Source organism: Enoplosus armatus, chromosome 10 (assembly GCF_043641665.1).
Source record: "Enoplosus armatus isolate fEnoArm2 chromosome 10, fEnoArm2.hap1, whole genome shotgun sequence".
In the NCBI taxonomy this organism is placed as follows: domain Eukaryota; kingdom Metazoa; phylum Chordata; class Actinopteri; order Centrarchiformes; family Enoplosidae; genus Enoplosus; species Enoplosus armatus.
The window spans coordinates 5,898,798-5,924,088 of NC_092189.1; the positions used below are offsets into that span (position 1 = coordinate 5,898,798).

The window sequence follows — 25,291 nt, forward strand, 5'->3', positions numbered from 1 at the left end:
AACAGCTGGATGTGAGCCGAGCCTGAACTCGATCCGTTCAGATCAGCGGGTCCCAGAGGCCTGTTTCTGTCACTGCCACGGGTGACCGCGGGGGGAAACCCTTTAACTGTGCAGCTGTCCACGGCTTGTATGAGATCCATGTGCATGCGGAAGGACTCCAGGAAATCCACTACATGCTTATTAAATGCGTCTCTGCTGCAGGTCTGAAGTAGAGGTGGTTCTTGTGTCTTTCATACATAAACTGTATAGCAGCCAAACTTAGTGTTCCATAGACTCCCTGCAGAAACAACATCAGTTGAATATGAAGCCGGCACTGTCAGAGGTCCTGGGACTGAGCCACAGTACACAGAACCCTACAGAGTGTGTGTGTGTGAGGACTGGCACATGTAAGTGTTTTCCTGCTTGCGTATGCACGTGTGGAGACTTGTGCATATGTAAGTGTGTGTTTGGTGCAGACGGGTACAGTGAGGGCATTGTGAGGGCCGGTGGAGACTTTCTGGGAGGCGTGTGAAAATGCAGTAAAGATGTCACTCTGCAGCTGGCACAGGACAGGCCTGATGGACTGCTTACACTCACAGCGTTGCCTTTGTGTGTGTGTGTGTGTGTGTGGTGAAAAGACAGTGAAGAGTGAATCTTATCCAGAGATCTTATCAGGATCTTTACACTCCGACCGTCTCACTGCTGCTTTGGCTGTGCCACACAACACAAGATAAGGCCAGTTCAGCTCTGTAAATCAGGTGATGCAGCGATTTAGAATTGCACTCCCATGAAGTTGGAGGATTTGGGAGAGAGATGTTAGTAAAGACAGATAAAAGAATGGCCAAGATCAATACCGCAGAGGTCGAGACGTCCCGAGGTTTTGGGCCAAGCTTCAAAAATGCTGGATCCTACGTTACCCATAATGCAACTGGATAGTGTCTGCCTATTAAACAGCTTTCAAACTCTACTCCTTTAGTTTTTAACACGTGGTTTCGTTTGAATATTTGTCTCCAATCCCAAGGTGAGATAACACTGGTGGCATCACAAGCGTTATTTTTTCAGATTTTAGAGAAGCCACAATTATTCAGCTGTTTTTAACATGCTGCGTAGTACTTCTCCTCACTAGAAATTGATGTGATTAATTGGTGGTTTCCCCTTAGAGACTGAGGGAGTAGTGATGTAAGAGAGGAAAATTACCTCCGCTTCTGTTTTTGCTGAGAAATATTTTCGTTGAAATGTTCTGCGATTCAGTTTATTTGCCAGGAAAAACTACTGGAAGCGTATACAGTGAATCACAGTGTGTCAGTGTTTGTGCAATGAGATAATGTGTGGCTCCCTTGTTTGAATGTTTCTGACTTTCCGGACTAACAGACTAACAATTTTCACCAGACACTTTACCAGAATAATTTAAAAGATGCTATAATTCTAAAGATTCTACACAATAATACACACATTTAATACTTCTATAAAACCACAAATCTGCAATCACTTAGTTGGTGTAATATATATTGTGTTACAAGGAAATGTGTAATCTCTCTCCTTCGAATCCAAACACGTTTTTGCAGCAACTCAACAAATGACAGGTGTGCAGATGTGATTATTCAAATCATGAACTATTGACTACTACTATAAAAAAGTTCATTTGTATGATGAGAGCAATAGAGCAATAACTAATACAGGAATGAAGTCTATTGTGGATGTAGAATATCAAGTGTGTTCATATAAGACAGTCACACTGTGATGGAGACACGATACAAAACGCATTCCCAACAATCTAGTTCCTGTTTCGACATCACACACAGATCGTGCTTCAAGTAAATGCATTGTCTTTCACAATGTCAAGTCATTATAATTGTTCATGTTTGACAACCAAACGATTGTGTTTCCTGACCGCATCGCTCTGTGATGGTGGGAGCAGCTCTGCCTCTGCATCGAGCCAACGTTCAGACTTATTTACCTCCAGTGGGAGCTTAGATACTTTCTGTACTTGGAGTTTACCTTGGGCTGTTCAACATTGGCTCATGAATGAATGCAGCTGAAGTGTTACCTCCTAATCTGCAGTACATGTTTCTGTCTCTGGCAGCCTCTCACAGTCCTGATGATGGCCTGAGGGCCGCATGCCACACTGCCATGTGAACTAAAGCCCTGTGGACAGATGAGACTTTATTTATACTCACCTGATAACACATGAACTGCATAAAGGCCAACACACACTGACAAATGTGCAAAAAACATTGAATGTTACGGCTACGCCAACCCTGAAAATGGACTAAAAAGTAGTTATATTGTGGATTTTTAAGCATTTCTGATATATTTTCCTTCTCTGCGAATTATTTAGTTTGTACACCATTTTTACTTTGCTTTACTGTGGCCAGTGTAAGACACACTGATTAATGTTATAAAAAAATATCGGATGTTGGTCGAAATCAAGAGTATAAAGTTAAATGGTTTAATCAAATCTAATGTTGAAAATATCCAACAGTTCTGGCTCCTGCGTGCTACATTGAAGATTCCAGTCTGTGTAACACAGACGAAAAGGTGCGCCATATGCTTCATCTTGTGGAGGCCTGGAGTTGTTTGCTTTTTGGTCTGTAACTTTTATAGTGAGGAAGTGACTGTGTGCTCTTCCTCTTCTCTCCACAGGATGACTGACCAGCCCTGCAGGCGTGCATCCTGACTCTCTCTGCCTCCCATTTGTGTGTCTGAAAGTCCACGATGACTCGGAGGGGACTTGACTGGTGGATCCCCTGCTGACACCTCCGATCCCCAGATATCTGCCCCCCGCCTTCCTGACGGCTTTGGTGTACCCCTTTTTCTGTGGAGCCCCCTCCCCCGTCGTTTAAACTGTCACCATGGCTAGCCTGGTGCTCAACGAGACCGGAATGGAGGACTGCGGCATAGACGACTCCTTCAAGTACAACTTGTACTCGGTGGTTTACAGTGTGGTCTTTGTGTTAGGCCTGATCACCAACTGTGCGGCCCTCTTTGTGTTCTGCTTCCGGATGAAGATGCGCAACGAGACCACAATGTTTATGACTAATTTAGCTTTATCCGATTTGGTTTTTGTGTTTACGCTGCCATTCAAGGTCTTCTACAATGTTAACCGCCATTGGCCATTCGGAGATGGACTGTGTAAGGTATCGGGAACAGCCTTCATCACCAACATCTACGGCAGCATGCTCTTCCTCACCTGCATCAGCGTAGACCGCTTCCTGGCGATCGTCTATCCTTTCCGCTCCCGCTCCATCCGCACGCGCAGGAACGCGGCGCTGGTGTGTGCGGCCGTGTGGCTGACCATCGTAGGAGGAGGGATATCCGTGACCTTCTTCTCCACCATTAACAGCACAAACAGAGCCACCACATGCTTTGAGGGCTTCTCCAAGAGCACCTGGAGGACCTACCTGTCCAAAATCACCATCTTCATCGAGGTGAGTGACGAGAGACAGACTCATACGTGTTAACACACACACGATTTATGCAGCTAACTAGAGTCATAGCAGTGATGTTCCACTTTTACACAAAGTTTGGTTACGGTTCTTATTTATTTCCCAGATTGTGGGCTTCCTTCTCCCCCTCCTGGCCAACTTGGTATGTTCCTCTCTTGTTCTGAGGACGCTGCGACGTCCGGTGACTGTCGGTCGTGGCTGTGACAGCAAGAGACGTGTCCTACGGATGATTTTGGTCCATCTGGCCATCTTCATCATCTGCTTTGTCCCATATAACTCCATCCTCTTCCTGTACGCCCTGGTGCGGACCCAGGCCCTGGCTAACTGCGCTGTGGAGCGCTTTGCCCGAACTCTTTACCCCATCACTCTGTGCCTGGCCAGCCTCAACTGCTGCCTGGACCCCGTTGTCTACTACTTCACCTCAGAGAGCTTCCAGAAAAGCTTGACAATGGGAGGCAAAGGGTCCGGCTCCCGGCCCGAGAGCATCCCCCGCAGCGACACTGAGACCCAGGACACAGCAAACACTCTCCCCAGAGACACACACACTCCGGCCAGCAATGGGAAAGACTCAAAGATGTCTGAGAGTCAGTTCTGACTCAGCAGAGATGAACAGGGGTAAAGAAGGACAAGGTGGGTTCGACAGGAGCCCTGGATTTTCAAAAATAAAGCAATCAGCTGTTTGGTCCTGGAAGTGACAAACGCATAACTCAGCAGATTAGTTAAGTCCTGAGGTAAGTCCTGAGGTATGGCCTGGGCTTTACGGATTAATCCACCAATGGAGAGCAGAGGAATGTATCTGTGTGTGTTTATTATGAGTGAACGCTACGGGGACCAAAAACCCAGCCACACTGGGACTATTGTCCAGAGACACGCAGAGCCTCTAAAAGAGACTCGAGCACATCATCACTCAGGCTTAACACACACAAACACTTACAAATGCACTGGATTGTGGATAAGATGGAGATTTCCATCCACTTTGTTGAAATATGCTGTTTAGTACTTTTGTAACACACTGAGCCTTTAAGTTTTATTGTTATGAAGTCCGAGCTTTCAAAGTACATTATATAATTTTAGACATTAATGTTATGACACTCTTTAGTGTGGTGAGAACCATTGTTATTATAACACAGCAGCGCGCTGAGTTAAATGTGTCTCATGTTGAACTTCGAGGCCATTAAATGTCTGTTTTGAATTGCTTTCGTGGCTGCATTTATTATTCCTGTCCCCCGCCTCGCGCCTGTTGGTTCGGTCAAACACACTCTGTGCTGGCCTTTGTCAGCGTGACTGTAGGTTTGAACTCATGGAGGAGTTTCTCTTCCTTGGTCCTCATTTTCATCCAGCAGTCAGTGCTGTCTTGTTCTCGGAGCAGAGGGCAGCTTTGACCCAGTCGAGGACCTTGGCCTGTGTGCTGTGTCACAGGCCAAATGCTTATTATGACTGGAGCAATGGTCCATTGTTTGCTTCTGAATGAGGTCTCTCTGTCTTAATCTGGCCTTAGACTGCAGATCTGCTCAAAGTCTCTTACACACAGCAATGTGCACACACTCCAGAGTACTAAATACCCCAAATCATCGTGTTTGTGTCGCACTGCACGAAGCGCACAACAGTAATGGCATTAGTCAGTAGATCCAGGAGTTTGCTGAGTTGGCATGTATGAATTATATCACGCAGGACCCCAGTGGAGACCACAAACTGCAAAATCGCATTGAAATCAAATTCATTGTAATGGGAAACTAACTCTAACTAACTCTGGCTTTGCGTCGTTGACCGATAGCTAACCATCTTGACTGCTTTGATTGAATGGAGAGCTAGAGAGTCGTAGCTTCTTAGCTTATTAGCTGTGTTGCACTTTTATTTACGCCCCCTCTGTCAGATTGTAAGTGTTTGCAGATAGTTGTGAGACAGGAGTCGATGGTACAAATGCTTCTTTTGATTAAAGTATGAACTTTCCTGTTAGCGACCGAGCTGACGAGCTTGCTAACTGACAGTAAGATGAAATGGATGGATTCCATGAAATGGAATCAAATGTGCAACAAAATGCCAGGGAGTAAACAGCACAGTCAGTGAAAGCAGAAAGAAGCTCAGAGAGCTATTGTGACTGTTTAGCTCTGCCAAGTTCCCGGGCTTGCTTGTGTGTTAGCCTTTAACAGTGACAGTGCATTGAGCTACTGTAAGGACCGGCAGCAGGGTTGTCTCTATGCTTCTGTATGCATGCTACATGCTCCTGCTGGAGAGGGGAACCAATTTCTGTCTGGGACATTATGCAAGATGTTAGTACAAGTTGTTTATCCATTCTTTCATAGAGCCATGCAGAGTCAGAAATTCATGGCCATACTCAGGAATGCAAAAGGCCTCCATATACCTGCAGCAGTGGTATGTCCAGAGTGCGAGAAAGAGAAAAAGAAAAATATGTGGTAATCCTAGTAGGCCTCTCTGGTAGTGTGAGTGATGTGACCATGTGCATCTAGCAGCAGAGACAGACAGACGACAGTAGATGGACTCAGGGATTTTGAGGTCAAGGGTAGCAGAGAGGAGGACTGACATGTTGGAGTGGAGAGAAGTACTGCAGAGCGGGAAATAAGAGGAGTGGGAGTGTAGAAAAATATGCAACAACTGGCCTTTACCCCATGAGTGGTTCACGTCAAGAATGTGCAGCAGAAGACACTCAACCCTTCAAACGTGTCCTTTAAAGGAGCAGTCCTCAGTAAACTGTGAGTATTGGCCTGTTCTGACCCCTAGTGGGCATCAGTTAGAACAATAATTGTAGTGAAAACACCAGAATAGACTCTGGTGACCATTAACTATCGTGTGTTCTACATGTTTGCTGACAGTCAGCCTGTCTCTTGAACTGAAACCACCCTGTAGTGACACAGGAAGCTTCACAGGGGCCACGCAGGTGCCTGGGAACCTGTTCCAAGTCATCCTCTCTGGGTGTGACTTCACATGCACCCTGTGGTGTGAAACTAACAGGCTGAATCAGGCCACTGCCATTACGCTGAACTGTGGCTTTGCATTTTAGAGACACGTTTTTATAGATGCCAAACAACTGAAACCATAAGCATAAAGTGCAAATAACCTATTCTCACTATCAGTATCCCCAGGGAAAAAAAAGTCAAGCCTTTTAGAAGCTTTAGAGGACTAAAGCACACATGAAACTTCTGACATCTACACACAAATCCACCTCACAAAATGATTGCTCTGATAAGCAACAGCTATAAATAAGGAAGTGTGGCATCTGATAGGGGAAGCGGATGAACGCTTGCATTTTTGTCACAACTCTGAACATTGCAGGATGCAAATTGAGACATTACAACACTACAATACAGTATAACAGTGCAGACGTGTGTATACAACTGACCACACTGACCAGACCACCAACATTTCAGAGGTAAGAGAAGCTAACATCTGCCTCCCCATCTGTCTTCTTTTAGATGAATGCAAGTGTAAGTGTCATTTTGTTTTTCTGAACCACACACTCACCCACGTCTGCGGGCACAGCACTGCGTGCATCTGAAGTTTTGGCTGTGTTGCTAGGGCCTCTGTGACGTAGCAAATGGCAGAAAAGCACTCACATGCATGAGGACAGAGCTTCCCCTTCCCCTCATCACAAAACCCAAGAAGCGGAGAGCCAGATGAGTCTGAGAACAACCCACACCAGACGCCATCACCTCATGCGACTACACATTCAAACAGAAACCACATCATTGGTGGTTAATGCTGACTTCACATGCACACACGGGCAGGTTTTTTTTCTCTCTGCTGCTAAAGTGCGGCAGGAAGGCTCGCTGTTGACCCCATTTGCAACTGTGCAGCTCGAGGAGGAGAGTGCGTTTGTGCCTCGGCCGGCCGTTTGCAGAGGAGTGTGAAACTGCTGGAGCATGCTGTCACTGGTGGTCACTCCTGGCTCTGACCTCTCCACCTCCACGCTGATCGCACAGGGAGAAGCACAAGGTAATGACGCATGTTTTTGTTTGGAGAAATAATGTCTGTGAGGCGGTCACACAGATGTTCTTTGTCTGAACATTTGTGGTCAAACTCTCGCTTCACATTTTGCTGATGATAGGAGGTCTGTTCTTAAATCCTCTTTCACTTAGCATTTGACGGAAAATCTAAATGTATCAGTGTGTGCACATTACGGGTTTCATGTTATAGGCACAATTAAAGTCAAATTAGTAAAATGTAAAGTTAAAGTAAAGTTTATTGTTGTCAATATTGTTATTGTTGTTGTGGCAGACTTATTTGTTGTAATTGTTTTGAAATGTAATCAATGATTTGACATAGAGTTAGAGAAACTGTGTTTTCAAAGTGACATGTTTTTTTCACAGTGCTGCAGAAATGCAAGTCGCCAATTTATCCCCATTAGTTCCCACAAAAGTTGACGTGCGTATTACTTCCTTAAACTCAAGTCTCAGGGTGATGCTGTTACTATGTTACTGTTACTGCAACTCTTAACTGCACAGGTAACGTGAGGGCATGACTGTGGCGTACTGATAGCCCTAACAGCCAATAGGAGCAAGAGTCGAAACTGGTCGAAATGACAGTAGAGCAGCAACAAAACTGTTGCTGTTTCTCTCTTTCACCTCTGGGACTGGCAGAGGAAGGGTGTGGCCTCTCGTCTTGATGGCAGAAGGAAGGGCGATGCTGAAGTGATAAGCGGAGTTACTGGTTTCCTGCTGCAATCTTTTGCCACGCAGAGACATCTCTGATTTATTGCACTTTCTATCAGTAGTTTTCATAAACCTATTGAATTTGGCGCCCTGCGAATACATTGCACAGTCAAAAAATACGCCATAGCAGGATGATACAGGGTCAAATCATTTTGAGGTAGGTTGCTGCACATTGCCTGTTACATTTACGAAGTACAGGAATTTAGTATTTAATTTGTTTTCTGTGATAATATGTAATATTTGGGCACCACTTTCTCATAAGACAGTGAGTTGCAACTAATTATTAATATTTGTCAAATGCTTCAGCTATAAGCCATTAGTAAGAACAACTTTTGGGGTTTCCAGGTTGGGAAAAATCTCATTGGCTGTTTTTTATCCTCCACCAGCTCTTTAGTTCATCAGGAAGACCACTCCAAAAAAAAGGCTGCATCTGGAACACAATACATTTATGAACCACTTAATGATATTTACAACTGTAGACTTTTGTATATAACTGTAACTGTATCTGTAAGCGTAGACTTGATGGCTTATTAGAAAGTGTGAAACTCATAACAGCTTTATTAATGGCTTCCTCACATTTGAAACTGCAGACACAGCCCATCAAGTCTGCAGATGTAAATGTATACCAAGTTGTTAAAAATGGAATGTGGCTTAGACGCCCCGCAGCCTTTTTTTTCCAGAAGGTAAGTTGTCCAACAGTCCATTGGAGGGGTCTTCCTGATGAACAAAAGAAAATAGTGTGTCATGCCAGTGGAGGATAAACACCTGGCAACGATGAGATTGAAAGTTCATTTTAGAAACTGGAAACAGCAGCTGACAAAACAGCCAACTGCTGTTTCCAAGTTAAGGAGTGAACTTTTCAATCGCAGCTTTTGAGCCAACATGGACGAGAAGTCCTTCAAATGATCAGAAAGATAGACATTGGGATATTATACAATTCCGAGACAACTGGGCAAACTTTATCTGCTGAGGGAGATTGTGTTTTATGATGGAAAAGCTACTAATTGACCTTGAGATGAGATTGTTTTGCCAACCACCAGCCAAAGAGATTTTTTACAACCTGGCAACTGTAGTGTTGTCCTTATTAATAGCTTATAACATATCCATAAAGCATTATTAAATCATTATTAATGTTAAAAGCCATTCGTTAAATCTTTACAAAGGTTATTACAGTAAAAGCGGCAGTTGTTTTTTTGTTTGGAGCGTTTGTTCCATCAACTCTCCTTTTTCTCTCTCTCAGGTGTTCAGGGTGTCTGAGTAAAGAGATGAAGGATTGACCAAAGGAAAAAGGTAGTTGAATTATGTCACCAGTGTCTGTGTGAAAGAGGGGATGACTCTGAATACGTCTGGATCTTGGGGGGGGTCCCTGGCCAACTCCTCCTCACAATGTAACGACAATATGACCGTCTGGGAACAGAGCATGGACAAGATGTACACCTACTTCTACCTGCTGATGTTCATCCCTGGGCTGCTGCTCAACACCACCGCCCTCTGGGTCCTCTGCAGACACATCAGGTACTCACACAAAACACACACATGTCAAGCGTCAAACGCATTCTCGGACATACGCTAAGAACTTCTTCCGCATGTTGCCCCTCAGTAAGAAGACAAAGACGGTGATCTTCATGATAAACCTGGCGTTGGCAGACCTGGCCCACATCCTCTCGCTGCCCCTCAGGGTTTATTATTACTTCACACACACCTGGCCCTTCGGACGAGGCATCTGCTTGTTTTGCTTCTACCTCAAGTACCTCAACATGTACGCCGCCATAGTGTTCCTGGTAAGCTTTCTCATCTATGCAAAAGGAGTCAAATGTCAATGCATTAACTTTGGGAAAAACAGGAAGTCATTAGGTTCCTAGCCCGTGACTCCCTTCTCCTCAGTTCTTCAAATGTACTTCCTGTGGCTCTAAATCTGCTTGCTAATTTTCACGTCACTATGTCTTCCTGTTTCTAGGTGTGTATCAGCGTGCAGAGGTGTGTCTTCCTGCTCAATCCGTTCTCCGCTCGCCAGTGGAGGCGGCGCTATGACCTGTTGATCAGCATCACAGTGTGGGTGGTGGTTGGCCTGGCCTGCTCGCCTTTCATTGTGATGCGGAGCAGCAGCAGCAGCAGCAGCAGCAGCAGCAGTCCCAGCTTCGGCACACAGACAGTCTATAACATGTCCAATTCTCTGGATGCCATTTCTACCCAGCATCCCTCAGGTTACACCAAGATTTACGTGCCCCCTCTGGGTACAAGCCCCAGCGGTACGAGGCCTGTCTCCAAAGACGGCTGTTTTAAAGATTTGCCCATGCGCCGTCTGCCCCTCTCTCTGATGGTCTCCATGATAGCTCTCGCCGAGCTGTTTGGTTTTTTGATTCCTTTGGCCTGCATCAGTTACAGCTCCTTCCGCATCGCCCAGTCCCTCAACCAAAGACAGATCCAGGATCAGCAAAACCCGCCCACTCTCAACTCCTCAGGATGCAGCCGACTCCAGTCAGTCACCTCCAACTCTCAGGCTCAGGATAAATATCAGACAAGCGGTGAGAAGCGGCGTGCTCTACGGATGGTGCTGAGCTGCTCGGCCCTCTTCTTGTTCTGCTTTGCCCCCTACCACGTCAACTTCCTGCTCTATCTGATGGTGTCGCAGGACATAGTGTCCCACTGTGCGACGAGGGTGGCCGTGCGTCAGTTCCACCCGGTGTCCCTGTGCCTGGCGAGCCTGAGCTGCTGCCTCAACCCTCTGCTCTATTACTTTCTAACAGCCGAGTTCAGGTTGCACCTCACAAGGCGCACCTCCTCCTTCACGGCCTCGCTCCTCTCCTCCCCGATCAGCTCCCCGACCCAGCGTCCCGCGCAGCACAGACTGACGAGCATGGAGAGTAGCTGCTCAGACAGGGAGTAGCATTATTCACATTTGTTCTTCTCCCTCAGGGAGGGACACAGCTAAACAGATGCGTCTCCATGATGCTTTCTGTCAAACTTGAAAACAGACTGACAAGATCCATGTTGGACAACGAGATGATTTCACATGTCACAGCTGTGACATGAATACAAACTGACACAAAGAGCTTTGACCTCAATGTGAGGAACCTCCCGGAGGACGGCACTTTAGGACAAACATCGTCAATCAGCAGCTGAGATGATGTGTGGATATCATCATGTACAGAACCCACAGCTTGGTGTCCATATTTAGTAAAACAACTTAGAATAAGCTATATCCTAAATTACAAAGCTGTATGTAAATGTGCTGTAAATAAAGGCAAGTCTGCTCTTTCTGTCTCATCTGGTGCTGTGATGTTTGTCTGTATTGTGTATCTAAGATCCCTTCATGATGAGGTTTCATCTGGCTGACAGCAAAGAAAAACAAGCGTCACCTCCTTTTTTTGCTGTACTTCCTCTCACAATGCAAAGTGGTGAAGACAGTTGGCAGCAGTTGCGACAGCTCTGAAAAACCAGTAACTGCCAGGCTCTGAGGTTGGCTTTTAAACTGAAAGCTACCCCCCACCCACCCGCCTCCTTTTGCATCTGCTAAACCCAAGTCTGAGGCTACCCCCCCTCGGCAGATGTATGCAGCCCACCATAGGAAAAACTGCCAGGTGTCTGATTTACTCGCCAAAAAACACAAACTTTTTTTTTTGTTGCTGTCATACAGCTGCATTGCATCAAATTGTGTCTGCTGTTTAGCAACTGAACACATCATGTTGTGAAATATGTGAGATAATGTTTTTAAAAAAAGCCCCCAAAAAGCTTTAGTATTGACTCTCAGTCCTGGTACATTACGATGTACAACGTCGTCCACAAGAAAGAAAAGTAGCCAGAACAATAGCGAGTAAGTAATGGTGTCAAACATTCTTGTAAACCACACCCCCACACTCACAGGAAGCCCTATGTCTGCTGAAACCCTCAGTACAGCAGAGACCCTCAGAGAGAAAGACCGATATAGATATCACTTCAATCAAAACAGGAAATACCATTTGTTTTGAAAAGGACAGTAGAAGGCAGAACAAAGAGATAAAGTTAGAGAAAAGAGTGAGACAGAGAGAGGGAGGGATAGAGAAAGTGAATAGCAGAGACGGAGGAGGGAGGGGATGACATGCGTGTTGGCTGATGCTTCACCCTTCTGCTTTTTGATGCGACGCAGCTTCAAGTGTGACGACAGAGGTGAGATACTAATTGTCAAAATTACAGATTAGTTTAGAGTTGAAGCTTTTGTGTGCGAGAGGCTGTAACAGCTGGATGCTTTCAGCGTTGAGTCATGCCTCATGGGGGATCACGCATGTTTCTCCAACGTGAGGAATGTCTGTTATGCTGAGGGTGTGAATGAGTGTCTGTGGGCCAGAGTCAGGGTGTCCTGTGTGTTTCCTGTGTCTGTATCCGTGTGTGTGTAGTACCTTGGGATGGGGATCGTGACATGTTTTGGTGTGTTGGGACAGCACACGTGGAGGGACCTGGGCTGGCTCGCTGCCAACATTTTGGGTGCTGATACACGAGGCCAGATGTCGTGTCTGAGTGGAAAGGCTGTAACGCGCCAACAACCCACAGAGAGATGAATCACAGTGGATGAAATAATGCGTTTCCATTGGCAAGATCGGAGGACTAATACTGCTGAATCCTAAGGTAGGGGTGCAGCTATTTCTTGAAACAGAGAAATGTCATATAACTCATTCATTCACTAATTCATAAACCCCTAACCCCGTTTTCTTAGTGTACCCAAACACCAACAAGATGCAAAGACATACAATGATGTTTCTGGCACAATAAGATAATGTGTAACTACTGGACATCACATATTTGCTGGCACTGATAGATCATTATATCCATGAGACCATTTCCTTAAGCCGCAAGGAGGAAACTGCTATTGGTCATCACTAAGAAGTCCCTTGAGATCATATATGTACAGCCTCGGACAGAAGCAGCATACTGTACGTGCAAAAGTGAGAGTAACGAGAGAAGAATCACACTAAAACAGTCGCACAAGGGTCAAAGGTCAGTGAAGCTAAAAGGAGGACTGAGGACTGAGGGTCCACTGGGAGATTTTTCTGAGTGCTGTGAAGTCGGGCGAGAGGCAGCCAGAGAGCAGAGGCCGAGGCCAGAGTGCTGTGGAAGAGTTTATATCTGTACTGATCCAAAATTCCTCTGCTCGCTAATATCCTCCCCTGGAAGCAGTGGTGGAAAGTACTTCACTTGAGTATTTCCAATACTTGATACTTCCACAAAGGAAATATTGTACTTTTTATTCCTCTACATTTATTTTACAGCGATAGTTACTAGTTACTTTTCAGATTAAGATTTGACATTGAACCATATGATAAGCTGATAAAACACAGCACGTTGTTGATGATTAAATCAGTGGCTCCCAATTGTCTGGTTGGAGCTCCTTGTCATGTCAAAAGTCCCCCCCCCCCCCCCCCCCCAAAAAAAAATGAACATAAATTTGTGTGGCAGAATTTATTTTTCTTTCCTCACCCATTAATCATCTCATGACCCCTCAGATTTATCTCTGGAGGGGGCTGGGCCCTTGGGTTGGGAACCATTGGACTTAACTACCTAACAGTCTATGAGGTAGTTAGCTCACCAGCTACAATACAAAAATGCTACTTACATAGTGATGCATCAGTATTAACGACTTATGTTAATATTTAATACTACAGCACTCTGCAGAACGACTACTTTACTTTGATATTCAAAGAACGTTTTGCTGATAATACTTTGTACTTTTACTCAAGGAAGATTTTAAATGCAGGACTTTTACTTGTAACAGAGGACATAGAGGACACAGAGGAGAGCTGTCAGAGTCTGACAGCAGAATAAATAATCGAGGCTACTTCATCTGAAGTGAAGTCGCCATTTCCCTTAACGTAACGTACTCGGACTATGTTTGGAAAAAGGTCACGTTAGATGTTAAACAATTGTGCATCATCATCATTATTTGTCACATTTTCCCGTTCCCTTGCTGCTTGTCAAACTTCCTTAAATAATGATGTTCTGAATAGTTCAAATGTTTCAGTTTGTTCCATAATTACATTTCCAATCAGATGATAAAAGAGACACAGCTGTATGAAAAGAGGATGAATCTTCATAGCTCACATTCTGTGTGTTTTACACATGGGTTGAGGCAAAAAACCCATGCTGTGCCGGCACCCACCCACTAATGTTTACAGCAGTGGGTGGGTCACGCCTACAAGCTGGAAGCTCAGTTCCAGACATTACTGTACCTTTCCATTCGTTAAGCTAAAATTAAAAAGTTCATCAGGTTACCAAAAAGTCTTCTGAAAATACCCCAGTTTTGTGCTGCATGTCAAAAAACATAATGTAGCTGTCACTTTTTCTTAAACGGTGGATTAACCACAGAAAGAGCTGTTCTTCATGTCTAAGCACAGAGAGCACTTAGAGAGGGCAGGCTTGTCTTGGTCTGACCTGCTAACCACACGCTAGTTTCACTAATGCCCCGCTGCGAGGCGCTTCACACCAGCTTATTGTAGACTTACACCCTGCAGCTGGAGACGCTCAGCAATGAACGCTACGTGGGTGATAGAAGCATCAACTTCTCTGTGGGTTTTCACATATTTACTGTAAATGGCACTGCAAAAAATGCACACACAAATAATGTATCTATGTTCTGCACATTTAAACAGTTGGTTTAACAAGTTCAACTATGGTTGACGAATGTGAGTGTGTTTGCATATGTGTGTGTGTGTGTGTGTGTGTGGATGAGAGTGCTGTACAATGTGATATGTGTTTCTAAAACCTGATATCTACGTGTGCAACATGCAAAACATGCTGCCATCAGAAGCTGATTTACAGCTATCTTCCGGTTTTCTACAGATACCTGCTTTCACCTATCCCATTATGCACTGGGCGAGAGATTGGGAACTGGGATTAAATGCGGTCTGAAACATCAACATTTTATCTTCACTGAAAGAAGCATGAACTCCCTCTCGCCCTGATGGACAGCATGGATGCTCAAGCACGTCCATCACCAGACCTCCAGCAGCTTTCCTGATACAAGCCTCCTGGTCGGTTCATGAGGCAGCTTGTCTGAACGGTTATCCGCTTAAGATGAACCACAACTGTACATACAGCGACGATCTCCGCACATACCAGCACCATGTGTATTCAGTGGTGTACGGCGTGATTCTAGCACCAGGCCTGCTCGGTAACGTGCTGGCGCTCTGGGTGTTCAGGGTTTATGTCAGAGAAACCAAGAAGGCTGTGTTGTTCATGATGAACCTGGCTGTGGCCGACCTGATGCAGGTAAGAATCTTCTGTACTTCATATTTGCTTGTTTTACCAGGTTTTCATTCATGTAAGTCCATGTTTAAATATCTATTTATCAGTTTGTCTCACCTCTAGTCTAGACGAGAGATCTTATCATTGATATTTCCTGTTGGATGGTAGGGCAGCAGGTAGTGATTATTGTCATTACCGATGACATTATGAATTATTTTTCCAATTAACCGCTTGACTTTAAACCCACTAATAAGCATTTATAACACTTACTTGAACACATTATATTGTAGTTGTAAGCACACATAATTATTGAATATATGTTTAAGTGTTTATCAATGTATTTGTCAACAATTATAACTTCCCCTATGAAGCATCCATAACTGGTGTGTAAATAGTTCATGAATGATTGATAACTCAGCGAAATTCAGCTGTAAAGATAGTTCAAACACACAGACATGTTTACATTGTGTAATAAAACATGTAAATCAAGATATGTTGAGCTTGAAAGTCAGTCATCCAATGTTAGTTTATACACCAGAGGAGGAGTTATAGGTGCTGAAAAACACATTAATAAACACTTCAGCATACAACTACAATAAAGTGTGCTATAGTATGTTCTAAACCATTTATTGACTCTTTATATATAGAGAGGGGTTAAAATAAAACGTTACTGTTTAACCTGTTCAAAAAAGTCAGAGATTAAAAAAGAAAACAACAGCAACTCCTCACTTTTGAGAAGCTGTGCAAAAAATCACTGCAAAAAGTTAGCAGTTAGTCAAGTCAGGCGGACATCTACCACATGATTTGAATAAGACACAATAAGAGCATATTATTCATAACAGAGTTTTGTTTTGTTTTTTTTGTTATTGTTTGTTTGTAGCAGGGCTGGGTGATACAACGATAATTATCTCGATATAATTGTCCTCGATAGAAACAGCCAATCATGTCGTCACAGTGGCTGACAGGCTTGGAGCGCAATAAGCAAAAAAAAACTCACTCAAAAATCAATCTTTTAACTAGAATGAAACAATGATTTGACATTTATCGTGATTGATATTATCGATATCGAACGATGTGAACGTTCTTTTCGTTCTAGCATTTCTGGCCATGTTGCCCTGCTCTAGTTTGTAGTTCTTCTGCAGCCATCTTGACACTCTCTGCTCTCTTCAGGTGCTCTCTCTGCCTCTGCGAATCTACTACTACCTGAACAACACCTGGCCCTTTGGTCACTCTCTCTGCATGATCTGCTTCTATCTCAAGTATGTCAACATGTACGCCTCCATCTACTTCCTGGTGTGCGTCAGCGTGCGTCGCTGTGAGCTCATCATGCGCCCGCTGAGGTACAACTCGTCCAGGCGAAAAGGAGACTTGTTTATATGTGCCATCGGCTGGCTGTTAGTCGGCCTGTGCTGCCTGCCCTTCCCTCTGCTGAGGAACCCCAGCAGCGAACTAAACTCTCATTCAAGTCTCGGCACCTCAGAGGCCAGCGGCCCGCCTGCCGACTTGGTGTGTTTCTCAGAGCTGCCCATGAGGACTGTCAGTATTCCAGCAGCCTGGTTTCTCCTGATCATAGCGGAGCTGTTGGGCTTCGTCATCCCCCTCATCTTGGTGTTAGCCTGCACCTGCCTGACTGCCGGGAGCCTTCGGGAGCCGACAGAGGGGGCGATTCATGACAGAGGGGAGAAGCGGAGGGCGTTAAGGATGGTGCTAAGCTGTGCTGTGGTCTTCCTAGTGTGCTTTGCTCCGTACCATGTCACCATGCCCCTGGACTTCCTGGTTAAAGCCAATGCCCTGAGCAGCTGCGCCCTCAGAGACCTGATTCTGAGATGTCACCCTGTCACGCTCTGCCTGGCCAGCCTGAACTGCAGCCTGGACCCTCTCATGTACTATTTCACAACAGATGAGTTCTGGAGGCGACTCAGCAAGCCAGAAATACCAGAGAGCATGACTTTCAGCAGGCGCCTGTCCTGTATCACTGGAGGACAGGACTTGGAGGACGACTAGATTGCTCTCTTGTTGAAGGACCAAGAGTTGAATCTCAACCACTAAACCCTGAGATAAAGTCTATGCATTCTGTAAAACTAGGGAAATGTGATGCAAACTAGGATGTGAAAATATGGGAGTATGTTTCAAAATGTGACTTTTTTTCTATTTATAGTTCAATAAAAGGTGTGTCTGTTCTTTCTAAATTCGTATGACCCCGGTGAAGAGTGAGCGGTTCCTGTTATGAAGGATGAACTTGCCATCTGTTCCCACATCTCTAATAAGCATCAGGAAATACAGAACACAGGCAAACCAGCTGCACTTTGCCTCTAGATCTGCTTTCATTTGTACTATAATAATAAGCAAACAGCCAAATAAATTCAGTAGGTAAAGAAATGCAACTTTATTCAACAACAAAGTGAAGTTCATTTCAGTAGCTGCACACAACATTGTTTTTTTAATCTAATCTTCTAGTATTATTATTAAAAAGCTGAGACAGAAACACGTTTTTACAAGCACACTTCCTGTCTGATTGTCTTTCTGTGCAGGCATCGAGTGGGAAACCACTGACTGATTTATTTGGCAAAAGGCCATTTTTAAAAAAAAACTTTTCCTTAAGGGCTTTCAAAAATCAAGGACAAGTGTTTTATGCAGATTGATTGAGGTTTTGTTTTACAAACGTATTGTTCCTGTGACAATTCTAAATATACAGAGTTCTGCAAAACATGTAGCAACTTACAGTAAGCTACTTATCACAGCTATGTCAGTAAAGGTAATTCTGGGGCTACAAATCCATGAATAAGAATTCAAAAACGCTGAACAGAAAGAATAAGTGTTTTTCAGAGTCAAATTGGGTGAAATTTCCCTTTAGCTTATTCACTCCTTTAGCTCATCAACCGTCATTCAAGTGCATTGTCACAAATGAAGTTTCTACACAAACACAGGTCATTAGAGGATGCTGGACTAGTTCACCGTCAGGTATGACACCATCAATTACATAAAATCATCACACAGCAGGACAGCAGAGGCCTCTGGGAGCAGCAGTGCACTCTGGGAAATATCTACAAAACTGGTGACCGAGAGCTCCGGGCTTGAGCGTCTCTGCTACCATCCATAAAAGACACTGACAACCATGTCACATGTGTACTGTAGCTGTACGGTACCATACATTTCCAGGGTGACTTGTGCTGTATGACACTATAACATATAGTAGATCTTTGTCAAGGCTGCTCTTGTGGGAACAGTAGGCTGACGCACAGACAGGGCTGATATGAATGACTTCTCAGTATCACTAGGATATTCAGTGGAAGGACTAACAACTCTCGTCTGGAGGTGACTGGATGTTGTAATACAGTTACAACGATGGCATAAGTCTGCAGGAAGCTATAACAGAACAAAAATCAACATAACAAATGAAACTTAGTATATCCTTAGTAAGCAGGCTGACGCTGGTACAAGACTAACTAGTGCTTATTTGAGCTATGACTTATACAGGTTCAGGGGAATACAGCAGAGGAGGGGGGTTAGGCTATATAACGCTGTAACTTAAACTCACGTATCACTGGGGTTAAAGCAGGGGAGGCAAAAACTATTGTTAGAGTTTTATACAAAAGTAACTTTCTGCTAAATGTTGTTCCCTCCTTCACCTACTCTCTCTCTCTCTCTCTCTCTCTCTCTATCACTCTCTCTCTCACTCGCTTGCTTTCTGACCTATGCTCATGCCTTCCCATCAAGCCTTGCAGATCCTGGTCTCCGTCACAAACTTGTTCTCAAAGTGGTGGATGGTGAAACAGTCGTTCGTAGAGCGCTTCTGGATGCCCCCACCTGACAGAAACAAAAGATATGCTCACATTAGTTTAACATTAGGCACTAAAAACAGTTTGTTATATCAATGTCAACGGGTTGACCTCGCTGAGGGGCTGACGACGTTAGCCATAGCTATAGCTGTAGTCCTGTTACTAAGTTACTCCATGCTGTGAATCACAGCGTAACGTACGTGCTGAGGTCACAACACTACCCATTGCCATGAGTTTTGACAGTCGGGTCATTTTCCATCACCACAACTGGACGCATGAAAGAAAGACAGCTAACGTTGGCTAGCTAGCCGTGCCACCTTGCCATAGTGTGGACGAACACAACGGTGAGTGTGCCAGTGACCCAGCAGGTGTTGAAATAATATCAGCATAAAGTAATGTCTAAGCTAGTCGGAATCAGTGCTAACGTTAACAAGCTAAGCTAACTAGCTTCCACTTTAAAGGAAGAAAAGGGACAGCCATCTTAAATGACGGTACATAACAAACACTATGTGGTGACTTGCTGAAAGACGAAGAAACACTTAAATTAGCTACTTTTGTGTTGTTGTGTAGTAAGAGGGTACAGTCTGTGTACAGCGCCTTTTAAATGATCTACATCGAGAGTATTTGAGTTGATAATGGCTCTCAGATATTTATGAATAAAGCCCCAGAGACACTGTGTCCACAAATATGTCCAAAAATGTTTTTATCCTCATTTGAAAGATAGCAGCAGCATCATTATCATAGCTGATGATTCCTCCCACAGAGTGAGAATTCAAATTTCAGTTTGACTTTAAAATAGAGAAGCATTTTGTTAGAAAAAATTAATTATCTGCCATCTGAAAAGCACATCAACTACTACACAATGATGGAAACAACAAACACGATTAAATGTCAGTTTTAGCTGTCCAGCACATCCAGACCTGGCAGGCTGGAGCGGCGTTGCATTCTGTATGTTTCCTTTCCGTCACACAGCCGGCGGATGTAGAAGCCCAGAGGCTTGATATCATCGATACGCTCCGTCACCACCAGGTCCTCGTGCACCAGGTAGCTGCGGTAAGAGCCGGACTGGGACAAGAAGACGAGATCATGAAGGAATCATAATATATCCTTAAAACACTTCAAGTCTTTCTGAAAACGAAAAGCAGCTCAGAGAACACGACTGCAGCCTAGTGTGAAAACAAAGAGTGGGAAGGACTTTGTCTAATTAATGAATCATCCCCAAACTTCTGCACTCTCATGCTTGATAATGAAATTCGCTGATCGCACCACCGCCCACCAAACGCCAAATGCTGTTCAACCTGTCGTGGGGGGAGAACTCTGCGAAAATGTTTACTTTTTGAAACAAACGAAACTCTCGGTGCCTACGCACAGTCTTGGGACTGAATCTCAAAACTTGGTCTTGCTGATCATGTTCCACTGTCGCTAAAACTCCTGATCCTGCACATGACATAAATATGAACCAACACAACGTTTTCAAAATTGGGTTGGCACGGGATGGCAATTCTTTAACTTTTCATCTAGCGCCATCATCAGAATTCAAAAATTTAATTTTCAAACATGGTTAACATTATACCTGCTTAACACCAGCGTGATAGCATTGTCATTGTGAGCATGTTAGCATTTAGCTCAAAGCACCGCTGAAGATTTAGCGAAGAAAACTTCTTCCACCTTAGATTTAATTTAGCGTTCATCTGACACCTTTTTTCATATCACATATCTAAAGACAATGAAAGAGAAAAAAAATGTGAGCTCTAAATTCGGGTGGAGATTACTCAGTCTGATTCATACAGAGTTACTAATATCCCAGACTGTCTGGAATAGGGGAAGGTGATGTGTGCTGGACATTTTTACTTTACAAATTATAAACACGTCAGATTTGCACAGGATTAAAGCACAGACAAATCTCTGAAATTATTATAAATCCCTGGATTTCCCCAGGTAATATTTAGTTCTTAATATTACGGCTTATGCATGAGCTTGAGTGAGAGCACTGTGTCAGTTTTTCCTGTACCATCCAAAGCTCGCTCTCTTCTTATTGGCAGCTGCATCCTGAGGACACAAGCTACTCACCATCAGCTGTGAGAAGAGGTCAATGAGGTCCTGAGGGGGGAGCACCACCGAGGTGTTCAGTGGAATCACAAAGCAGGTCCTCAGAGTCAGGTCCAGATATGCTGTCAGCTTCTACTCTCACACACACACACACACACACACACACGCAAAGTAATCAGGTAAGAATTTAAACCACATTAACAGGAGCGCACCCGCATCTACAGTGCAGTATGTGGGGTATTCAGCGTTACCCTGTTGAAGTCATGGAGGATGTACGCAGGGTCTCCAGGTCTGAAGCGGGGAGGTGGGACGCTGATGACGGCCATGTTGTCAGAGATCTCCACCTCCTCCTCCACCCGTGGCAGGTAGTATGGCTGGCTCTCTCCTCCATCTCCGGCCGACACGTCGCTGAACTGCATCGCACCATGATACAGCCTCTGGAGGACACGTGCCCGAGTGAGAGCAAAATCAATCACTTTGCATGCACAGAAAGACAAATACGGGCAGAAAATAACCACCTTGGTCAGATATCGTCGGTCAGCTGAAGAAAAAACACACTCCTGGACTTTCAAGGTGTTACTTTGGGATGAAATGTTTTAATTTACTTCCTTTAATGTCCCCACTTTCTTCAATTTATCTACTTGAATTTCAACCTCCAAACAGTCAGCATGAACCAGCTGCACTAGAAGTATATAGGTGAATCGTCAAACTGCAACATTTCGTCATCTATACACAGGAGCAAAAGCAACACCTGCCACCAAGGTACACTGTTATTCTTAAACAAGTGGGGAGGCGGGTCTTTGCCTCTGCATCCTGCAAAGTGCCTCAACTGGTTTTACACCTATGCAGCCAGTGATTACTCTGCACTGCTCTGCAACTGTCACCTAAGAAATACCATACTGCAGCAGTTTAGGAAGCTGAGGCCGCCAGGGGGCGCCAAAGCATATGCTGGGTTTAGTTTGGGTACAGTACAGTTTGCTCATGAGTGGCAACAGCTCAGTGTATCTTTGAGATTTTGGAATCATGAAACATAAAAGAGGCGAGACTTCGTCCAAGAAGCAAAGCTGATGAAGCTTAAAGCAACATTAAAATGATATTTGACCACTAGAGGGCAGGAAATACACTCAATACTCCACTGAATTCTTTTTCCTTTTTTTCTGTATCTGTAATTCTTGTTTTTTTACTGTGTGTATTTCTGCAGGTACATTGTTTTATGACACGTTTTCATAGCTTACATGTTAGGAAACAACTGTCCAAAATACACACTGCGCAGAAACAGGGCGACATGTACAGCCATCTTGATGTAGTTTCTCACTGCCTGTTGAATGTAAGTCTAATAATTGTTTGAATAATAGCCACGATTTAATCCACACACTCCTGAGAAAAATACAGGTTGGGAGGGAAACCAAACCATAATAATGAGCGGAGAACAACTAGAAGTGGCATAATGCTGCTTTATCAAATTCAAGTGACTAATGTGATATGATATTTAGAAAAATATAAAAGATTGTTGCTTAAAGGAAACTTGCTTGCTTGAACAAGATAGAGGATTTAGGAATAAACCAGAACACTAAGGCAACAACAATGCTGAGTCTTTAATATCACAATTTGTAAGTAGGAGGGATCTCCTAAACAAAGTTACATTTCATTTGAACTAAGGAGGTGTTTATGCATTGTATTAATAGTTTAATAATATATTCAAGGCTTTACTTAATTTGCATAAGAGAAGAACCCCTGTGGGCACAGAGATGCTGTATTGAATGTGAGACCCTCCCACTGACAACACAGCAAAATTCAAAAAGGCGAAGTGTGCACTTTCCCTGAAGACGGAAGTGAGTGAGTCAGCACTGTAGTTCTCCACCAAGGGAAGAGTGTCCCATCAGCAGTGGAAAAGTCGCCTTAATAATTCTTCCAACCCCCCCCCTCCCCACCACATGTGGTGGTCAAAGTCACAGAGAATTAAAGAACAGCATCTGAGATGGTTTCGGGCTCGGGCTATGACAAAAAAAGCTGGGAGGATGACTTGTGGAAGAAACTGGTTTGCTCTGCTACCTTAATAAATATAATAATAACGGTAAAAAAGCAGGTAAAAATAGCAGTGCTATGTTTAGATTTATCCAGCCAAAAGGAGCAGCTGCGAAAAACTCAATTGCTTTAAATCAGGTGGTGCATGTGCAGAAGACTTTTTATGCATTTCTTAACATCGCAAGACAGCTTTTTACATTTTTCTTCTCTGGCAGTGACAGTGTAGATGCAGACGGGAAACACAGGACAAGAGAGAGACGGGTATGACGACAAAGGTCTCCAGCTGGAATAAAACCCTGCACATTGCAGTGACTGTAAATGACATGCATCCTCACCACTACGCCACCCGGTTATCCTGAACCGCTGCAGTTACTTCAATGACAAAGACTGGGCACATGTATCCCATGATTGTCTCTCTTGGTGTGTTCTGATCCTGACTGAATAGCATTTTTAATGTTAATATAGCAACTTTAAACCACTATGCAGCCTGGACAGATTCTGATTGTGTAAATGATATATTGGATCACATCACATCCCCTGTGGCACATATGTCAGGTAGACCCAGCAAGTCTTACATCAATAAAACGCTCATCTACAACTCTAATAACAATGGTAATACTAATACCACTAGTAATAACAATATGCACCATCACACACACACACACACACAAGCAAGCACACACACACATATTTACCTTTGGGGTGAAGTATCGATAGAGACATGCTCCCCCAACGATGAGCCCGCTGAGGATGAAGGCGATGCCCAGCAGGGTGAGCAGGCAGCGACCTGTGGAGCCCTCGTTGCCCGCTGGAGCAGAGGCCAGCTCAGGGTCCTAAACACACACACACACACACACACACATGTATATCTACGCAATACTCTCAGCAACTCTTCAGTGATCATAATATTAAGCATTAGCATTAAATATCAACATTCAACGCATACAGCTTTGACTCGGCGATCTATAATCCCGCTGTTTGGCCTCTGCAGAACAGCTGTTCAGAAGATGGGCGGTCCCTCTGTGTGCTGCATCAGGTGCAGCGAGGCTCTCCGCGCATTTGGCGAAGGACCCTGCAAACCTCTTCAGATCAAATTTGCAAAATGCAAGAGAACACACAACGACCATATAAAATACACGCAGATGAAGTCCACGGTCACAACCGAGGGCTCGCGGCCGCTGCAGGCCTGCTACCAGGCTAAAAACATTCACTGTGGCTCAGACGCCGCACTGTAAACCCCGTTAGCTCACCTTCACAGAGTCTGGCACCTCTTTGCCCAGCGCCTTCTGTGCCAGAGCCGAGTTAAAAGCAATCTTCACCATGCTGGAGTGGAGACGTCGGCTCGGGTTTCTTGTGCAGGCAGAGTAGAGGGGAGACTGTCGGTGCTGGACTGCAGGCTCCGTTCACTCTCAGCAGCTCCGCTCTGTGACGCACTTTGCAACCTCGGCTTTATCCAGCGCTTCCGGTGGCTGGAGGGGGATTAATACGACATCCGAAACGGAAGCTGGAGAAACTACTTTAACTTCAAGCTACAGAACATGTACAAACAGCTGACGCCCGAGATAATTTCGACGGCTGTTATTGCTGGTTAGACAGTGACCACTGAAACCATTTACTGCCTCGTTTATTTCTTCCAGTGTCCTCTCTTGAGAGGTTACTTGTGTAACTTTGGCGCCATCTAGTGGCCGCAGGTGGAAACTACCAATGTGTTCCTCTAATGAAAATCAGTTCCATTCATTAGACTGAACCTAATCCCACAACACTTGAATTACACTGTCAGTTAAACTTGTCCACCTCTACCTACTTTATTCTGTGCAGCCCATGACACAAACATGACTCAATGTTGCACTGACTGCACTGTAATGTAATGAAAGTCATATTTTGAGTGTATAAAGTAGCCTATTCATCCCTGTGAATATTCCACTCTGTAAACTGACTCTGTAAATATATTCTCCCTCCTTCAGCGTGGGTACTACCTGCCAGTGTGTCTGCCCACTCACGCTGACACACACAGTACCCAGCCTTCACTGCACTGTGTGGAAACACAGGCCGGTGCCAAGGCCATACTGTATGTCTGACACATATCCTCAATCCTCTGGTCTGTGGTGGTCCCCTGCTTCCTCTGCTTTCA

At 44.4% G+C, this 25,291-nt stretch overlaps 3 protein-coding genes across 3 annotated transcripts; 2 read left to right on the plus strand and 1 right to left on the minus strand.

Moving 5' to 3' along the window:
* Positions 1–2,831: 2,831 nt before the first annotated feature.
* On the plus strand, positions 2,832–17,734 carry LOC139291684 (uncharacterized). Its single transcript, XM_070913788.1, has 4 exons — positions 2,832–3,407; positions 3,532–4,009; positions 15,111–15,331; positions 16,478–17,734. Exons 1-4 carry the CDS (start codon positions 2,832–2,834, stop codon positions 17,309–17,311), a joined length of 2,109 nt encoding a protein of 702 aa, XP_070769889.1. The 3' UTR covers positions 17,312–17,734.
* On the plus strand, positions 7,087–11,359 carry p2ry10 (P2Y receptor family member 10). The gene is made up of 4 exons (XM_070913983.1): positions 7,087–7,376; positions 9,333–9,607; positions 9,693–9,873; positions 10,050–11,359. Exons 2-4 carry the CDS (start codon positions 9,423–9,425, stop codon positions 10,977–10,979), a joined length of 1,296 nt encoding a protein of 431 aa, XP_070770084.1. The 5' UTR covers positions 7,087–7,376; positions 9,333–9,422; the 3' UTR covers positions 10,980–11,359.
* On the minus strand, positions 17,670–24,703 carry LOC139291865 (integral membrane protein 2A-like). Its single transcript, XM_070913985.1, has 6 exons — positions 24,411–24,703; positions 23,856–23,993; positions 21,387–21,572; positions 21,157–21,267; positions 20,007–20,151; positions 17,670–19,114 (listed from the first exon to the last, which is right to left on the minus strand). Exons 1-6 carry the CDS (start codon positions 24,480–24,482, stop codon positions 19,020–19,022), a joined length of 747 nt encoding a protein of 248 aa, XP_070770086.1. The 5' UTR covers positions 24,483–24,703; the 3' UTR covers positions 17,670–19,019.
* Between the last annotated feature and the right edge of the window lie 588 nt (positions 24,704–25,291).

Bases quoted from the DNA above. Each gene is read 5' to 3' on its own strand.
- LOC139291684 (XM_070913788.1), top strand. From the start codon at position 2,832: ATGGCTAGCCTGGTGCTCAACGAGACCGGAATGGAGGACTGCGGCATA. The intron at 3,408-3,531 runs GTGAGTGACGAG...TTTATTTCCCAG, and splicing joins AAATCACCATCTTCATCGAG to ATTGTGGGCTTCCTTCTCCC. The intron at 15,332-16,477 runs GTAAGAATCTTC...TGCTCTCTTCAG, and splicing joins CTGTGGCCGACCTGATGCAG to GTGCTCTCTCTGCCTCTGCG.
- p2ry10 (XM_070913983.1), top strand. From the start codon at position 9,423: ATGACTCTGAATACGTCTGGATCTTGGGGGGGGTCCCTGGCCAACTCC. The intron at 9,608-9,692 runs GTACTCACACAA...GTTGCCCCTCAG, and splicing joins GTCCTCTGCAGACACATCAG to TAAGAAGACAAAGACGGTGA. The intron at 9,874-10,049 runs GTAAGCTTTCTC...TCCTGTTTCTAG, and splicing joins ACGCCGCCATAGTGTTCCTG to GTGTGTATCAGCGTGCAGAG.
- LOC139291865 (XM_070913985.1), bottom strand. From the start codon at position 24,482: ATGGTGAAGATTGCTTTTAACTCGGCTCTGGCACAGAAGGCGCTGGGC. The intron at 21,268-21,386 runs GTAACGCTGAAT...GTGTGAGAGTAG, and splicing joins TCCTCCATGACTTCAACAGG to AAGCTGACAGCATATCTGGA. The intron at 20,152-21,156 runs GTGAGTAGCTTG...TTCTTGTCCCAG, and splicing joins ACCTCTTCTCACAGCTGATG to TCCGGCTCTTACCGCAGCTA.